Consider the following 14998-nt stretch of genomic DNA (forward strand, 5'->3'; position numbering starts at 1 on the left):
TCTATTCTAGAATGACTGAGCAGCTCAAATTTTATTTATATAATGTAATGAGTGAACGGCAAAAAGCACATAATATTTCTGAACAAACATCCATATGCCTCTTTCGCCACACAAAGAGATTATAAATCTGATTATAAATGTGAATGTTCCCCCCTCCCAAATGTGTCACATTTATTAGGACTCCCAAAAGATCAGAATTTTGTCTCTAGCAGATCATGACGGATAACACCATATATATAAAATTCATGCCACATCGTTCAGTTGGTCTTCCTGTAAATGATTCTTAGCGGTAACGTTTTCCTCGGAGTGTCCAAATTCCTCCTGGCCTAAGTTTTGGGAAGCAGGAGTGGAGCCAACTGCAACAGATGGAACTTGGTGCTCAGCTACCGTACTCAGTACCTGGGAAGTGTGTTGAGTTAACCGGTCGTTACAGAGCGGAGTCCGCTTGAGTTTTACCGCACGGCTGGTTGTAGGCTTCTTCGAGAACGGGGCCTTTAGCGTCCTGTGACAGTCTGCCCCATTTTCAGTGCTCCTAACGGATTCTTGAGAATTTTTAGTCAATGGTGTGGGTTTTGGTACGTCTTTGCACAGCAACGAACTATCTCTGCTAGGTCGCTTGAGAGTCTTCTGTGAACGGCAAGATGTAGGGCGTGCTGCTACATTTACAAAAGCAGAATTCTTAATTGTGATGCGAGTACTTGTTGACGGACCAGAAAACTGAATTGGCTTTCGGCCTGTTCTACTGCTCAAGTGACCTTCTTCTTCAGAAAGATCTGTTAATTGTCTGTAAACACGGAGAATAAAATTACTGACTCTATTGCTTTGGGAAATTATGCACAGATCATAACTCAGATGCAAATAAGGGTGCTTCCTACATTCACCTCTGGATACAATATTTCATATTCCAGGATCTGTTTAAAACTGCAGTAGGTGTATGCATTCAAATTTATTTTTTATATTGGACTTACCCAGAGCAAGGAAAAATATACAAGTATAAAACAAGTATACAAATACATGTATATTCAGTCAAAAATAACCAGGCCAACATACTGGAATGAACCAGTTGGATTCAACACAAATAACAGGGAAATCATATTCTTTTATTATCTAATATGGATTGCAGGATATTTCTAAGTACTGAGTCTTATGCTCCTGATTAAATTTTTATGAAATGGGCTAATGGCTGGCTTTGTAATATATAGCGAGAGGCCCACCACACAGATATCTGTGGAATGCGTAACTTACAATTATATATTTTCCTGTTTTAGGGTATGCGTTTGCAGAGGCAGTCCTTAAAATGTGTACAATTATAGTTTTGTTACATTTAGTTATGTAATTAGCATTATACCAGCTTGTGTAATACACTTACAATTAACAAACTTTACATGAAACCTTCCTACATCATCTTTTGATTTTACACCCTTATAACAAGGGGATGCACAAAGATTAACATGGAGATAACGCTATTTTTGAAATAGTCCCTGTTCCATATGAAGCATTCTTCGAGAAAACGAAGCATGATTAGTAAGACGTACCGTCTATGAATTGGAGGCATGCTTTGGAGACTTCCTTTCAAAGGGCGTTCCTCAAGAGTCCAACATTCTATCAGTTCCTGCGGGACTCGCCAATAACTGACACCTGTAATTTCAAATGCAATTTTAATACAATATTCAAGATGTTTCTGTCAAATGTATAAGCCCAATGATACGCAATCAGGCAACTCTTTCAGACACCATATATCTCCCGAGTGCTCAACTATAATGCTTTCTTTGGGGAACTTGGCGCAATGTACTCCCACCCTGAATCATTTTTTTCCTAATTAAAGAGCTAAATGTTTTATTTACAGTCTTTTTTCCTTCTCTCAAAAAACTGTCTGATATAGTGGTGTCATGTTGGTTCCGGAAAAGAGAGGGGAGGGAGAATGTGATACTCGGTGGACTAAATCCTGTTTTTAAGAATGTGCAAGCGTTCAGAACTCACAGGTCTCTTCTTCAGACAGAGCGAACACTCAAATTTAAACTAACATACATCATGTACAGAAGGCTGAAAGCTCTCCCAAAATATCTGATACTTCCATGTATTTCACATTTGCCTTCGGCATAATAATCAAAGTAGTGGGCAAGTATTTGAAGCCAAGTGACATTAATGTCCAAGAAACATGAATTTATCTAGGCTAAGAGTCAGGTGTCTACAAATTTTCTCCTAGGTTAATAAAAAACAAACAACCACCAGAAGAGATCTTCCACTGATATTCCACAAGCATGTCTGTAAACTTAAATCTTAAAACTTAAAGCAGTGCACAACTGCAATGCAAAATAAATTGGCTGTTTTGAGAGCTCAATAGGACCAGTGTATGAAAGCACAGACTTTTAAATAGATAAATACATCCATAACTTGGATTCTGCCAATCGCAAGGTTTCCCCACCAAACACCGCCAATTCAATTATTCCCTTTCCTTATTAAAGGATAGTTGGAAATATAGCCTGCCTGCCCTTCACAAATCGACACTATTTCAGGACAGTTGCAGGATAAAACATTTATTCTTTACGGAAAATACTATCAGAAACATGAGATACCTCTCCCTTCCCAAGCCTCAAATGCATCCATCATCTTTTCCAATTCAGACCCTGAATAATAGCTCCAGATATATTGGACATTGTTTCCGGCTTTCCTGGAGAAAAAAATGTAGGAAAAGAGGGGAAATTATGCTGCTTTACAAGCTGAATAATAATAATAATAAATTGCTTAAAGTCTAAAAGCAAAGTATGTTTAAAACTGATGGCATAAAAACACAGTTTTCCCAATTTTGTAATATACCTTCATTGTCAAAAACCACAATTCATTTGAGTTTCAATCTCACAACTGTAAATGGTTTCCATTTCCGTGGTGACTGCCCATTTGTGGAATGCTCTTCCCAGAGAGGCTTGCCTGGCAACTTCATTACACATCTTGAGGTGCCAAGTGAAGCCTTTGGCTGATAAACATTCAATGGCCTTTTAAATGTGCTTTTGAGAGAGGGAGTTATTGGTTCACTTTGTTTTATTATGTGTTCCCATGTTGCATTTTTATGTTATTAACTGCCCTGGGATCTTCTGATGAATGGTGGTATGCAAATTTATTAAATGCTAATAACAACTTTTCCCCACAACAAATGGGAACGTTCACAGCAATTATTGAATCACTCAACCAATGGCACTAAGGTTAGTCTTAATGGGTCCATCAAGCTTCAGTGTTGCCATTTGGACAATGTCTCGCAGCAACTGGCTTTAAACAAGACTCCTGATCAAATGGTTTGCAGATTGTAAGCTTCTCCTTTTATTGCTTTCTCTGCACCAAAGTTAAAGCAACACTCTCACCTAACTGTCTAGGGAAAAAATACACAAAATGTAAACAACAGGTACCGCTGACTTCTTCTGATACTCAAAAACAACTCTTTTGAGTATTGTCTTATGAATATTCTAGCAAGTCTAGTGTTTCCCACATTCAGGTTGACTATTATTTGTTTATATCTGGAGAAGCATTTAGATGTTCCAGCCTTTGCTTTTGTTTATGATAAATTGGGGCCCAAAGTATTTAACAGTAATCCACCAATATTAATATAATGAAGGAAATTTGTGTAACTAAGCATCGCTTTAAACTCCCTAGGCATGGAAGAGATGTGCATGCCTTTACACATCTGATAGTGCCATCTCTAAAGTAGATACAGTCAACCCTCGGTTTCCAAACGCCTCCATTTTAAAACGTTTCAGCTCCTGAAGTGTTCCGGTTTTTGAACGTTTTTCGGAAGCCGAACGCTTGACGTGGCTTCCGCTTGAGTGTAGGAAGCTCCTGCAGCCAATTAGATGCCGCGCCTCAGTTCTTGAACATTTCGGAAGCCAAACAGGCTTCCGGAACAGATTACGTTTTGACAACAGAGATTTGACTGTACAAGATTCTCAGCAGAATTTTACAAGCACACTTTGATGTAATCACATGACTATAAAGCTTCTTACCTCTTGTAAATATTTTTGCTGTGTATTCTTCCTCCCAGCTCCTTTTCAATTGCTGCTTCTCCATCGGCTCTTGTGGCATACACACCCATTATTCTACTCTCACAACTTGCACCAGAAGTGTTGAGGTAGTGCAAGACCCACACTGTAGGCTTAGTGCATATTAAGCTGTAAGACTCACAAAAATCTAGAAGTGCCTGGGGAGGAAATATACAAATACATACAAGCAATTTTATTATTTTCTGTGTGTTTGAGGGACTTTAAAAGAGCACAAAATTGTGCTCAGACTAAACCTGTACATGTTTACTTATAAATCCCACTAAATTCAATTGTACTAACTTGCAAGTGTGCAGAGGACTGCAGCCTTACTGCTTTTACTCTGAATAATAGACAATGGAGAGATTTTCTTTTAGGACAGTGGGCTGTTGCCCCATTAGAGCCCATTGGCCTCACAAATGTCTCCTGCCCCCTATCTCCCACCCATATAAGCCACTTGCTTTGCATCTGCCTGGTCCATTCATCCACCCATCCATTCATAAATGAATGAATGAATGCAAGGCTTGTAGTTATCAATATGCCTCAGGGCACCCTTATGTCACTTTGGTTTCACTGTGTTTGGGGTGTTTTTATTTTTTAATTTCTGAGTCAACTTTACCTTGCCTAGGGCAATCCTGGGTATCCCAGGATCAGATCAATGCCACCCCTGTGCTTCAACATCTAATGACGGTTTTAATTTAATTTTAATTTAAAGGCACAGGAAAATTCCCATACCTTTTTGAGTTCTGTGTTTGATCTTAAAGAATAGGTCTCCATTTCATTGGCCAAATGGTCAGCAAGATTGTAAGGGTAAGGAATGCCGAAGTAATCAGCTTCTTCGTGCAATGCAATTCGCGTCTGCTCATCTTCTGGTAGCTGAACCTCTCCGTGAAGATAATCCAAGAGGTATTTAAAGAGGCTGCCATCTCGATCAATAAGGCAAGCTCCTGCAAAGGCAAATAAAAACAAGTACAACATTTATAATGTGCCTATCTTCTTCACCCTCCTTTATTCTTCCAAGCAACCCTGAAAAGTTGGTTTGGCTGAGAAAGAGTAAATGGCCCAAGATCACCCAGTGAGCTTCATGGCTGAATGGGGATTTGAATCCATATTTTGAGAAGGGCATGGTTATCATAACTGCATCCAAGCTGTCAATTCATCAAACAAATACAGTCGTACCTTGGATCCCGAATGCCTTGCGAGTTGAACGTTTTGGCTCTCGAACGCCACAAACCCGGAAGTGAGTGTTCTGGTTTGCAAATGTTCTTTGGAACCCGAACTTCCGACGCAGCTTCCGATTGGCTGCAGGAGCTTCCTGCAGCCAATCGGAAGCCATGCCTTAGTTTCCGAACGTTTTAGAAGTCGAATGGACTTCCGTAACGGATTCCGTTCGACTTCCGAGGTACCACTGTATATCTCAGTACGCTCTTCTTGGCGATGTTATATTTTAAGGAGACGTATCTTTTTTCAATCTCTCTTTCAGATTTGCTCAAATAAAATACTAGACACAAAGAACCTGTGTATGTATTAACCGACAGATAATATCAAAAGGCAAACATAATTCTTTCCTCAACCAGCTACATTAGTTTGTTGCTTGTGGCAAGCGATTGACAGCCCCGACTAAGTGCTAAACCTGAACACAGGCCCCAACTGCATAAGGAAAGTCCTCTCTCCTGCTGAGGAATCATAATCTGAGGCAGCATAAACAAGTCGCTGAGAAGGCTGGGAGAGAAGAGAGATGCCCCGAAAATGTTGTATTTGGACAACCCCTTGATAGAGTCTCTCCTTATCCAGAGGATTTGCAATAGTTGGCGTCAGACTGATCAGAGAAGATAGGGGACTTCCGGGGGAGGCGCCTCCGGTAATGGCAGAATTCCTCTGACCGGGAGGAATCTGTTCTGTGGAAATCTGGGTCTGGCCGCCACGGCGAAGGCGGAGACCCGTTAAAATCACAGGCGGGAGAAGCCTGTGAACGTGGGATTCGGCGGGCACCTTTTGCGCCTCCCCCACTCGCGGGGAACCCCGGTTTTTGGGGCTCCGGAGTGACGTGGGGTGAGCGGCGCGGTGCATCAAATCGTCTGCTTCTTCCACGGAGCGAAGCCGCATAGCTGTTGCCGGAGAGCGCTGACCTTTTCCTGTGGACAATTTGACTTTAAAGTAATTACCCGTGAGTAGAGCTGAAATGGAAGAATTGGATTTCTCAAAGTTTAATTTGGTATCGTAACGGGGAGGTTCAAAACAGGAAGTCCGCCTTCCCTTTTTGTAAATAGACTGAGGCAATGAAGTTGCAAGCTGGAGTCTTGAAAGGTCTTTTGTAAAAGATCAAATTTCCAATGGTAAAGAACATTAAACCCCCTCCTGGAGGCAGGAAAAGAGAGGGGGAAGTTGCGGGTTGAGTATGCCTGCGGGAGAGAGCGAAGAGGCTTAAAACACCGCCGCTCTGACCCTGGAAACGGGCTGCTAGTAAGACTGACGTTTTTTGGAATGTTCATTGACAGCGCTTAGAACGTTCATTGACAGCTAGCTAAATAAGAGAAATACATTGTTTCTACTGTTTCCGGCTGCTTTAAAAAGGAGCAAAAGTAACTGAAAATTGAAACTAACTTCGGATTGTTTAAAAGAGGATACTATTGACTTTTACAAATAGAAACTGTTTCCCCCTAGTGGAAGCCTTTGAAACTGGTTGATTTACAAGAGTTGGACTAGGGGAATTTCCAGCTGCAAGTTAAAAACCGTGAGACTCTGGGACTGACCTTGAATCTTTTAAATGTTATGGTAAATGGAAGAGGAAAAACAGACCAGTCAACTGTTGATAAAACATTAAGGTCTGGGAGGACCTGGTAACAATCCAGGAGAGGTTTATTATTAAACCCTCCTGTTCTTTTTGTTGTTGTCTCTGTACTAGTATATTTGAAACTAAGAGGAATGTCGACAGAAGAGGCTTTGGTGGCGGCATTATATAAGATAAATGACTCATTGGATCAGCTTCACAGGAAAATGGACATGATAAATGCGAAGGTGGATGTTTCAATTGTTGAGGTTGACTTGAATGCAGGGAGTATGGACAATACCAATACAGAAACCACCCATAAATTGATACAAGAACCTATTTTGATATGGCAAGCTGTGGAGGAAGTCAAGAAAAAAGTTGTTGCTGTTGAAGGTATAGAAACACAACTGGAGAGAAAGAGAAAGAGAGCCCCAGCCCTACAGAGGCAATTTGATGAACATAAGTTGACGCTCGCTATGACTGAATTTAAGGAAAAACAGACGAATTTGAGGATTAGAGTTCACCTTTGGTGGACATGCCCAAGGATTAAGACACTCTGGGAGATGATTCATAACGAAATGAAAAAGGTGTTTAAATATACCCTTTTGAAAAAACCAGAGGCCTTTCTCCTGGGCATGGTCGGTCAATTGGTGTTAAAGAAGGATAGAATTTGTCTCATGTATGCAACAATAGCAGCAAGAATACTCATTGTGAAGTACTGGAAGACACAAGATTTATCTATCCGGGAAGAATGGCAGATGAAGTTGATGACTATATGGAATTGGCGGAAACGACTGGCAGAAATCCGAGACCAGGGAGAAGAGTCGGTGGAAGAAAACTGGAAAAAGTTTAAGACTATGTATAGAAATATTGTAAAAATAATGAATGTTAGAAAAAGGTTGGAATGAAGTTATATGGCTTTAGTAGAAATGTTATAAGGAATTAAGTATAAATAGAAATAGAGTATTAAAGAGAAAAATAAGATTAGAATATGTTAAGATAATTATAGGATAGAAAACAGAGGAAGATGGAAAGGAATTGCTGAAATAATTAATAGAAATGGAATACAGAAAGGGAGGCATGAGGAGGTCGTGGAAATAAGGGAATGAAAGTTAAGATATTGAAATTGTTTTGTGTTTTAAATGGTTTGCGTCTTGTTTTGTTAATCTTATGTTTTTTCTCGTTTTTTCTTTGCTTTTTCTTTTCCTTTTTTGTTTTTTTCTGTTTTACTGTGTTCAAATGGTTGGAAAATCAATAAATATTATTTTTTTTTTAAAAAGATCAGAGAAGATAGAAAGATTTTTATTTTGTTCTGTTTCCCCCTGCTGAATGGGTCTTGGCTCACATCCTTGAACAAACTAGTACTACTTCCTGCGCAGGCTCCAAGGAAATTATCTGTGAATGGAAGGAAGGCTACACCCCAAGAGTAAACTGATGCAGATGGCAAAAACCCAGAGATACTAGCTTGCAAGAAGTGTTCTCTTTGTGAACAGCAGTCCAGAGAAAAAGAGAAACACCAGAAGTTGCCTTATATTGAGTCAGACCATTGATCGATCAAACTCAGTAACATCAACACTGACTGGAAGACACTTTCCAGGGTTTCAGGTAGGATTTTTCAAACCTTTTCTCTATTATATTATTCTCCTCTATTGTTCAAAATTGTCCATCTTTCTACTTAATTTGGGACCAGTCAGACAAAATGGCTGACGTCACACTGTAATTTTTGCCTGAGGGAAATCTGTCAAAAGCTAAATATACTGAGAGCAAAACAAAATATTATTCAAACTACACCTGTTTATCTCGTGCTACCTAGATGAACCAAACGATTGATGATGTTGCCAATCCTATACTCAAGCACAGAGATTTGGTGACATCTTTAGCTCTTTCCAGCCCTACAGTGTATTCTATGATACTTGATGTTTTTCTTCTACCACACTTTATTGGAAATCGCTAACCTTTAAAGTATTAAATAAGTTGCTCATTATACTGGAAATAATAAAAATTACAATGCATTTGTATTGACCCATGTTTATTATCCCTTGGCCGAAGCTGAAAGAATATTAGAAAATTGAATTCATAATTACTTTACAATCAAGTTTTAGCTATTTACTACTTTTTTTTTACCTGTGTCATCCATTTTCAGAGGAAATCGTCCACTGAACATAGATGCTAGCATCGAGTCCTTAAAACGGCATAAAGATTTACGCCTAGCGGTGTACATACATCCGCCAACATTCAGCCGAATAATATCTGCGACCTTTTCGCTCTTGCTGTCTTCCATCGCATTTGTAGCTAACGTTGCAGGCTGGGTGGTGTGCTTTCAAAGCTGTAAAAAGAGTAAAAATTGTACTCAGAACAGTGAATAACTTGGCTTCTCCATTAAGATCAATAATTTATGCTCCTGAAAAGGCAGATAAAAAGCATTTATAACATTTATAAGTTGCCTTTCCTCCAAGAAGTTAAAGGCAGCATATATTTGAACCCCAGCATAAGGATAGAGGTGGGTTTACTTTTTTTTTATTTCTTAGTCGCTTTATCTTGCCCAGAACAATCCTGGGTCTTCCAGGATCAGTTTACACTACCACTCAAAAGGACTGGATGTAAATGACCTGGTTATCTGCAATGGAACATGAAAGGGCACTGCTAGGCTAATGCCTCTTCTCTACAAGAACATCTGCAGTTTTGGCAAGTAAGCAGGACAGAACTGGATGGCATCACCTCGACTACTGAGAAATGTCATGTGTACCACCTGCCACCTGTCTACCCAGTCCAATAGTCAAACCACTAGACCAGCCTTCACCAACTTAGTGCCCCTCCCTCATATACTTTGGACTACCACTCCCATGAGAACTGACCATGCTGGCAAGGGCTGATGGGAGTTGTAGTCCAAAATACCAAGAGAAGATCAGGTTGGTGAATGCTGCACTGGATCATGTTGCCTGCCAGCTTTGTAATACAGGCACACAACTCAAACAGTATTTTTGGATGTGTTACCAAATCGCCTATTGTCTGTCCACCACAGTGGGGCAGAGAAAGTGTGTGGATGTCTTGACACAGCTTATGTTTTCAAATTGGACCGAAGTTAGTTGGTGAGGAGTGCAGCGGCACCTATTTATCTACTTGCACTGGCGTTCTTTCGAACTGCTAGGTTGGCAGAAACAGGGACAGAGCAATGGGCGGTCACCACCAACAAGTGGATTCGAACCGCCGACCTTCTGATCGGCAGAAGAGGCTCAGTGGTTTAGACCAACCGCATCCACACTGGTGTGGCAGGAAGATTCAAGGACAAAGAAACATGTAAACATTTCAGGGTAGTCTAGTCTAGTATCAAAATAATCTTTTTTATTTGCAGAATATGGATATATTTCCAAAATGAGAGCAAGGGCATCAAGTGATACTGAAGACAATCCTAGTTGTGTTCACCAAGGTATTTCTTATCAATAAAAAATTTTCGGTGTGGCACAAAGAAATTGCTATTCTGAAAGTGTGGCCCGGAGGGAAAAAAAAGGCTGAAAACCACTGGTCTAGGTGGAACTGAAGCACTGGATCAATATGCAGCCCAATCGTAGAAGCAAAACCCCACCACCACTATGGGGTTAAAAAGCCATGAGCATCCGAAACAAGCACACAACTAACCAACTAACCACTGCAGCAGAGGTGGCTAACCTTGCAAGCCTCCAGATGTTGCTGGGTGTAGCCAGTATTTGGGGGGGGGGCAGGCTTTTGTTAGGTGGCGGAGAACCTCAGATAAGTATTTTAATTGATTTTTATTGACTTGGGAGGCAGCTATCTCCCCATGCTTACGCCCAGAGACCCCCAACTCCCACCAGCCCCAGGGATGATGGGGGTTGGGAACCTGGCAACACCTGGAGGGTTGCAGGCTCCTCAGCCCCGGAACAGAATTGCAAGGGAGCCCAGGGGTCATCTAACCCAGGCATGGGCAAACTCGGCCCTCCAGATGTTTTGGGACTACAACTCCCATCATCCCTGACCACTGGTCCTGTTAGCTAGGGATGATGGGGGTTGTAGTCCCAAAACATCTGGAGGGCCGAGTTTGCCTATGCCTGACCTAGCCCAAACCCGTGCAATGAAGGCATCTCAAGACTCTCTTGAAATATCAACAACCTCAGATATGCAGATGACACAACCTTGATGGCAGAAAGTGAGAAGGAAATAAAGAACCTTTTAATGAGGGTGAAAGAGGAGAGCGCAAAATATGGTCTGAAGCTCAACATCAAAAAAACGAAGATCATGGCCACTGGGCCCATCACCTCCTGGCAAATAGAAGGGGAAGAAATGGAGGCAGTGAGAGATTTTACTTTCTTGGGCTCCACGATAACTGCAGATGGTGACAGCAGTCACGAAATTAAAAGACGCCTGCTTCTTGGGAGAAAAGCAATGACAAACCTAGACAGCACCTTAAAAGGCAGAGACATCACCTTCCCGACAAAGGTCCATATAGTTAAAGCTATGGTTTTCCCAGTAGTGATGTATGGAAGTGAGAGCTGGACCATAAAGAAGGCTGATCACCAAAGAATTGATGCTTTTCAATTACAGTGGTACCTCGGGTTAAGTACTTAATTCGTTCCGGAGGTCCGTTCTTAACCTGAAACTGTTCTTAACCTGAAGCACCACTTTAGCTAATGGGGCCTCCCGCTGCTGCGCTACCGCACAATTTCTGTTCTCATCCTGAAGCAAAGTTCTTAACCCGAGGTACTATTTCTGAGTTAGTGGAGTCTGTAACCTGAAGCATCTGCAACCCGAAGTACCACTGTGGTGGCAGTCAGGCTGATAATGCGTAGAACCAGTGACAAAAGTGTTCTGGATTAACTTGATTTTCACCAGATTAGCTATGTAACCCGAGGTACCACTGTATGGTGCTGGAAGAGACTGTTGAGAGTTCAATGGACTGCAAGAAGATCAAACCGATCCATTCTTAAGGAAATCGGTCCTGAGTGCTCACTGGAAGGACAGATAGTGAAGCTGAGGCTCCAATACTTTGGCCACCTCTTGAGAAGAGAAGACTCCCTGGAAAAGACCCTGATGTTGGGAAAGATGGAGGGCACAAGGAGAAGGGGACGACAGAGGACGAGATGGTTGGATAGTGTTCTCGAAGCTACCAGCATGAGTTTGACCAAACTGCGGGAGGCAGTGGAAGACAGGAGGGCCTGGCGTGCTCTGGTCCATGGGGTCACGAAGAGTCGGACACGACTAAACAACAAGACTCTCTTAAGTCTGAGGAACGCGCCTCCTCCGCTCCCTTTCCAAACGGCCAAACACCGCCATGGTTCTTGAGCCGCCTGAGGCAAAGGGGTCGAAGCAAAGCAGCCAGGCCGAAGCAAAGGGGGGGAGGGGCCCAAGCCTCGGGTTGCCCAACCACCCCGCCGTGGAAGGGCCGGGTGTGAGGGGATAGACTGAGGCGCGAGTGGGGAGCCGAGAGGGAAGGAGGGACAACCGCGCTGACTCGTTACCTTTCCCGGTTCGAAGCTCCGCCCACCTCTTCGTCACCGCTGTCGTCACGGCCCACCAGCCGCGCGCCGAGCCTGTCCCGCCACGTTCTGGGGCGTCGAGGGGGAGGGGGGAGGAGGGAGGCGCTGCTGCGCGTGCGCAGAGGCTCCTGCGTTAATGGGTTATTAGGGAAGGTTGTTGGACTACAACTCCCATCATCCTCTGGGAGGAGCGGGGATGGGAAACAGCGCGGCGGAGTGAACGGGATAAAGAAGGAATCAGTATCTGTCTATGATGATGCTGACGTTGAGATTCCTGCGCTGCAGGGAGGCTGGACGAGATGTAGCGCGATCGGAGAAGCAAGACCCCACCAGCACCACCACCACGGGGTTCAAAGGCCAGCAGCATCCGAAGCAAGCACACAAATAACTTGCCAAGATATTCGCAGAGGCGGCGAACCTCGCAGCCCTCCAAATGTTGCCTTATTTTCTAAACTTTGGGTCCCCCCCCCCATTGTTGGGCTATGGGACTACAACTCCCATCATTCCCTAGCTAGCAAAACCAGTGGTCTGGGATGATGGGAGTTGTAGTCCAAGAGTTGGAGACCCAAGGTGGAGAAAGGCTCCCCGCCAGGCATTAGGGATGAAGGGTTGCAGGCTGCCAAGCCCTCGAATAGGATTGCATTTGAAGTTAATTCCTTTCGAGGAATAAATTGATTGATTGATTGATTGATTGATTGATTGATTCATTGTAGAGTCGGCAGGGACCCCGAGGGTAGATCTCCAGAACCAGATGGGTTCTTCTGCGTGGATTTTTGTAAACGTAATTCATTTGCTCTGATTCCAGGACAAATGGGCAAAGGCATTGGGCTGTGGTCCAGGAGGGAGGGAATCCCTGCCCAGCCAGAAGGACCCCCACCTGGGGGAAATTACAAAGGGGCTGCACCACCCTGGGGCTTTTGCAGAGAGGGCTGTGCCCGGCCAGCGAGGCCACCTCGGACCACGCAGGCAGATCGGTCCAGCCCAGATGCAGGAGGTGTTAAAAAATAATGTTCTTGTGTTGAGGATTGATGGCTGTAGTTTTGACATCCGTGTAAACAAGCGAGGAGAAAAATGCTGCAATCCTGCCTGCAAGCACTAGAAGGAGCCCACAACCCACCTGGGAGCATCTGTTCACTCTCAGAAAGAAACCTTTTACAGGTAAGCTCAACGGTTCTTTTTATTTCTTGCTGGAAGTATTTATTGTTCTATAGACTCTGAGAGAATCCCTTCTCAATGAGGAATTTACATGAGATTTTGGTTTTTTGGTCGTTTTTCTTTTAAATTTTATGCTTATCAGATTTCTACATTTCACTAATTTTACAATCATTTTAATATTTCAAAACTTGACTTCCTTCCCCCTTTCTGTAGTTTCTTAGATTTATTTTCAATATCTTCTGCATATCCAAATTAATTTCATTTGCTCATTTATTCATCTACTTTAAATATATACTCCTATAACACTGCAGGTTATTACAGTAATTCTGCCAATGTTCTTATCTGTTTACAGTTTATCTGTAAATATTCAATAAACCATTCTTCTATAAAAAGTCTGTTATCTTGATTTCTTATTCTTCCGGTAGGTTTCGCGATTTCTGCATATACCACAAGTTTTTGTATCCATTCTTCCTTTGCTGAGACTTCTGCTTCTTTCCATTTGTGGGCGAGTAACATTCTTGCCGGGACACAGGTAGCGCTGTGGGTTAAACCACAGAGCCTAATCCCTGCGACGGGGTGAGCTCCCGTTGTTCGGTCCCAGCTCCTGCCAACCTAGCAGTTCAAAAGCACGTCAAAGTGCAAGTAGATAAATAGGTACCGCTCCGGCGGGAAGGTAAACGGCGTTTCCGCGCACTGCTCTGGTTTCGCCAGAAGCAGCTTAGTCATGCTGGCCACATGACTCGGAAGCTGTACGGTGGCTCCCTCAGCCAGTGAAGTGAGATGAGCTGCCTTATGGGATATCTTCAGTAGAAAAAAGGCTAAGGAGTAAACCCTACGCAAATCTGAAGTAGAGCCCCTAAATTGGACGGATTGTGTCTTGTACAGTACACCTCTTTGTGGCAACTCCTGCAGTCAAGCTGGTGCCAAACGTGTTGCTCTGCTTTCCTTTGGACCACATCAACAAGGCCAAGGGCAGCCCAGAACCTCCATACACGCTGCCCAGGCTTGCGCCCCGAGGAGGTCACTTCTGTGCTGCTAACGCAGTGGTTTCACTTCACCCTTCGCAGTGCATTCCATTGTCTCTTGAGACAAATGGAGGCCTACAATATATAATTACAGGCGTACCTCGGAAGTCGAACTGCCTAGTTCTCGAATGATTTGGCTCCCAAACAATCAAAACCCGGAAGTGACTGTTCCGGTTTTCAAATGTTCTTTTGAAAGCCGGACATCCGATGGAGCTTCCACAGCTTCTGATTGGCTGCAGGAGCTTCCTGCAGCCAATCAGAAGCCATGATTTGGTTTTCGAACGTTTTGAAAGTCGAACGGACTTCCAGAACGGATTCCGTTCGACTTCCAAGGTACGACTGTACACATATGCTTACACACGATAGCTCTGTTGGGAGAGAATGAGACTCTTAATCTCAGAGTTGTGCATTTGAGCCCCACATTGGGAAAAATATTCCTGTATTGCAAGGGGGTTGGACTAGAATCAGGCATGTCTAACAGGTAGATCATGATCTATTGGTAGATCGCAGGGTGTTCCTGGTAGACCCTGGTTG

The 14998-nt window shown here is 43.1% G+C and overlaps 2 protein-coding genes across 6 annotated transcripts in view; one reads left to right on the plus strand and one right to left on the minus strand.

The window, feature by feature from the left end:
- Window positions 1-14998, minus strand: part of KCTD18 (potassium channel tetramerization domain containing 18) — a 19328-nt gene continuing 4330 nt past the window's right edge. For 2 of the 4 annotated variants that reach the window (XM_081018059.1, XM_081018058.1), the window contains exons 2-7: window positions 8920-9121; window positions 4761-4972; window positions 3993-4186; window positions 2577-2671; window positions 1536-1638; window positions 1-784 (exon numbers count right to left, since the gene is read on the minus strand). In XM_081018059.1, coding sequence (XP_080874185.1) covers window positions 244-784; window positions 1536-1638; window positions 2577-2671; window positions 3993-4186; window positions 4761-4972; window positions 8920-9076 — 1302 coding nt within the window. In that variant the 5' untranslated portion in view covers window positions 9077-9121 and the 3' untranslated portion in view covers window positions 1-243. Of the gene's footprint in view, window positions 785-1535; window positions 1639-2576; window positions 2672-3992; window positions 4187-4760; window positions 4973-8919; window positions 9122-11915; window positions 11992-12266; window positions 12377-14998 lie in introns of those variants that run through there. The other 2 variants (XM_081018057.1, XM_081018060.1) reach the window with 2 other exon arrangements.
- Window positions 12483-14998, plus strand: part of SGO2 (shugoshin 2) — a 21817-nt gene continuing 19301 nt past the window's right edge. For both annotated transcript variants that reach the window (XM_081016487.1, XM_081016492.1), the window contains exon 1: window positions 12483-13442. The gene's annotated coding sequence lies outside the window, so the exon portion shown is untranslated. The remainder of the gene's footprint in view (window positions 13443-14998) is intronic.

Source organism: Podarcis pityusensis, assembly GCF_964106645.2.
Source record: "Podarcis pityusensis genome assembly, chromosome: 1".
Classification (NCBI taxonomy): Eukaryota; Metazoa; Chordata; class Lepidosauria; order Squamata; family Lacertidae; genus Podarcis; species Podarcis pityusensis.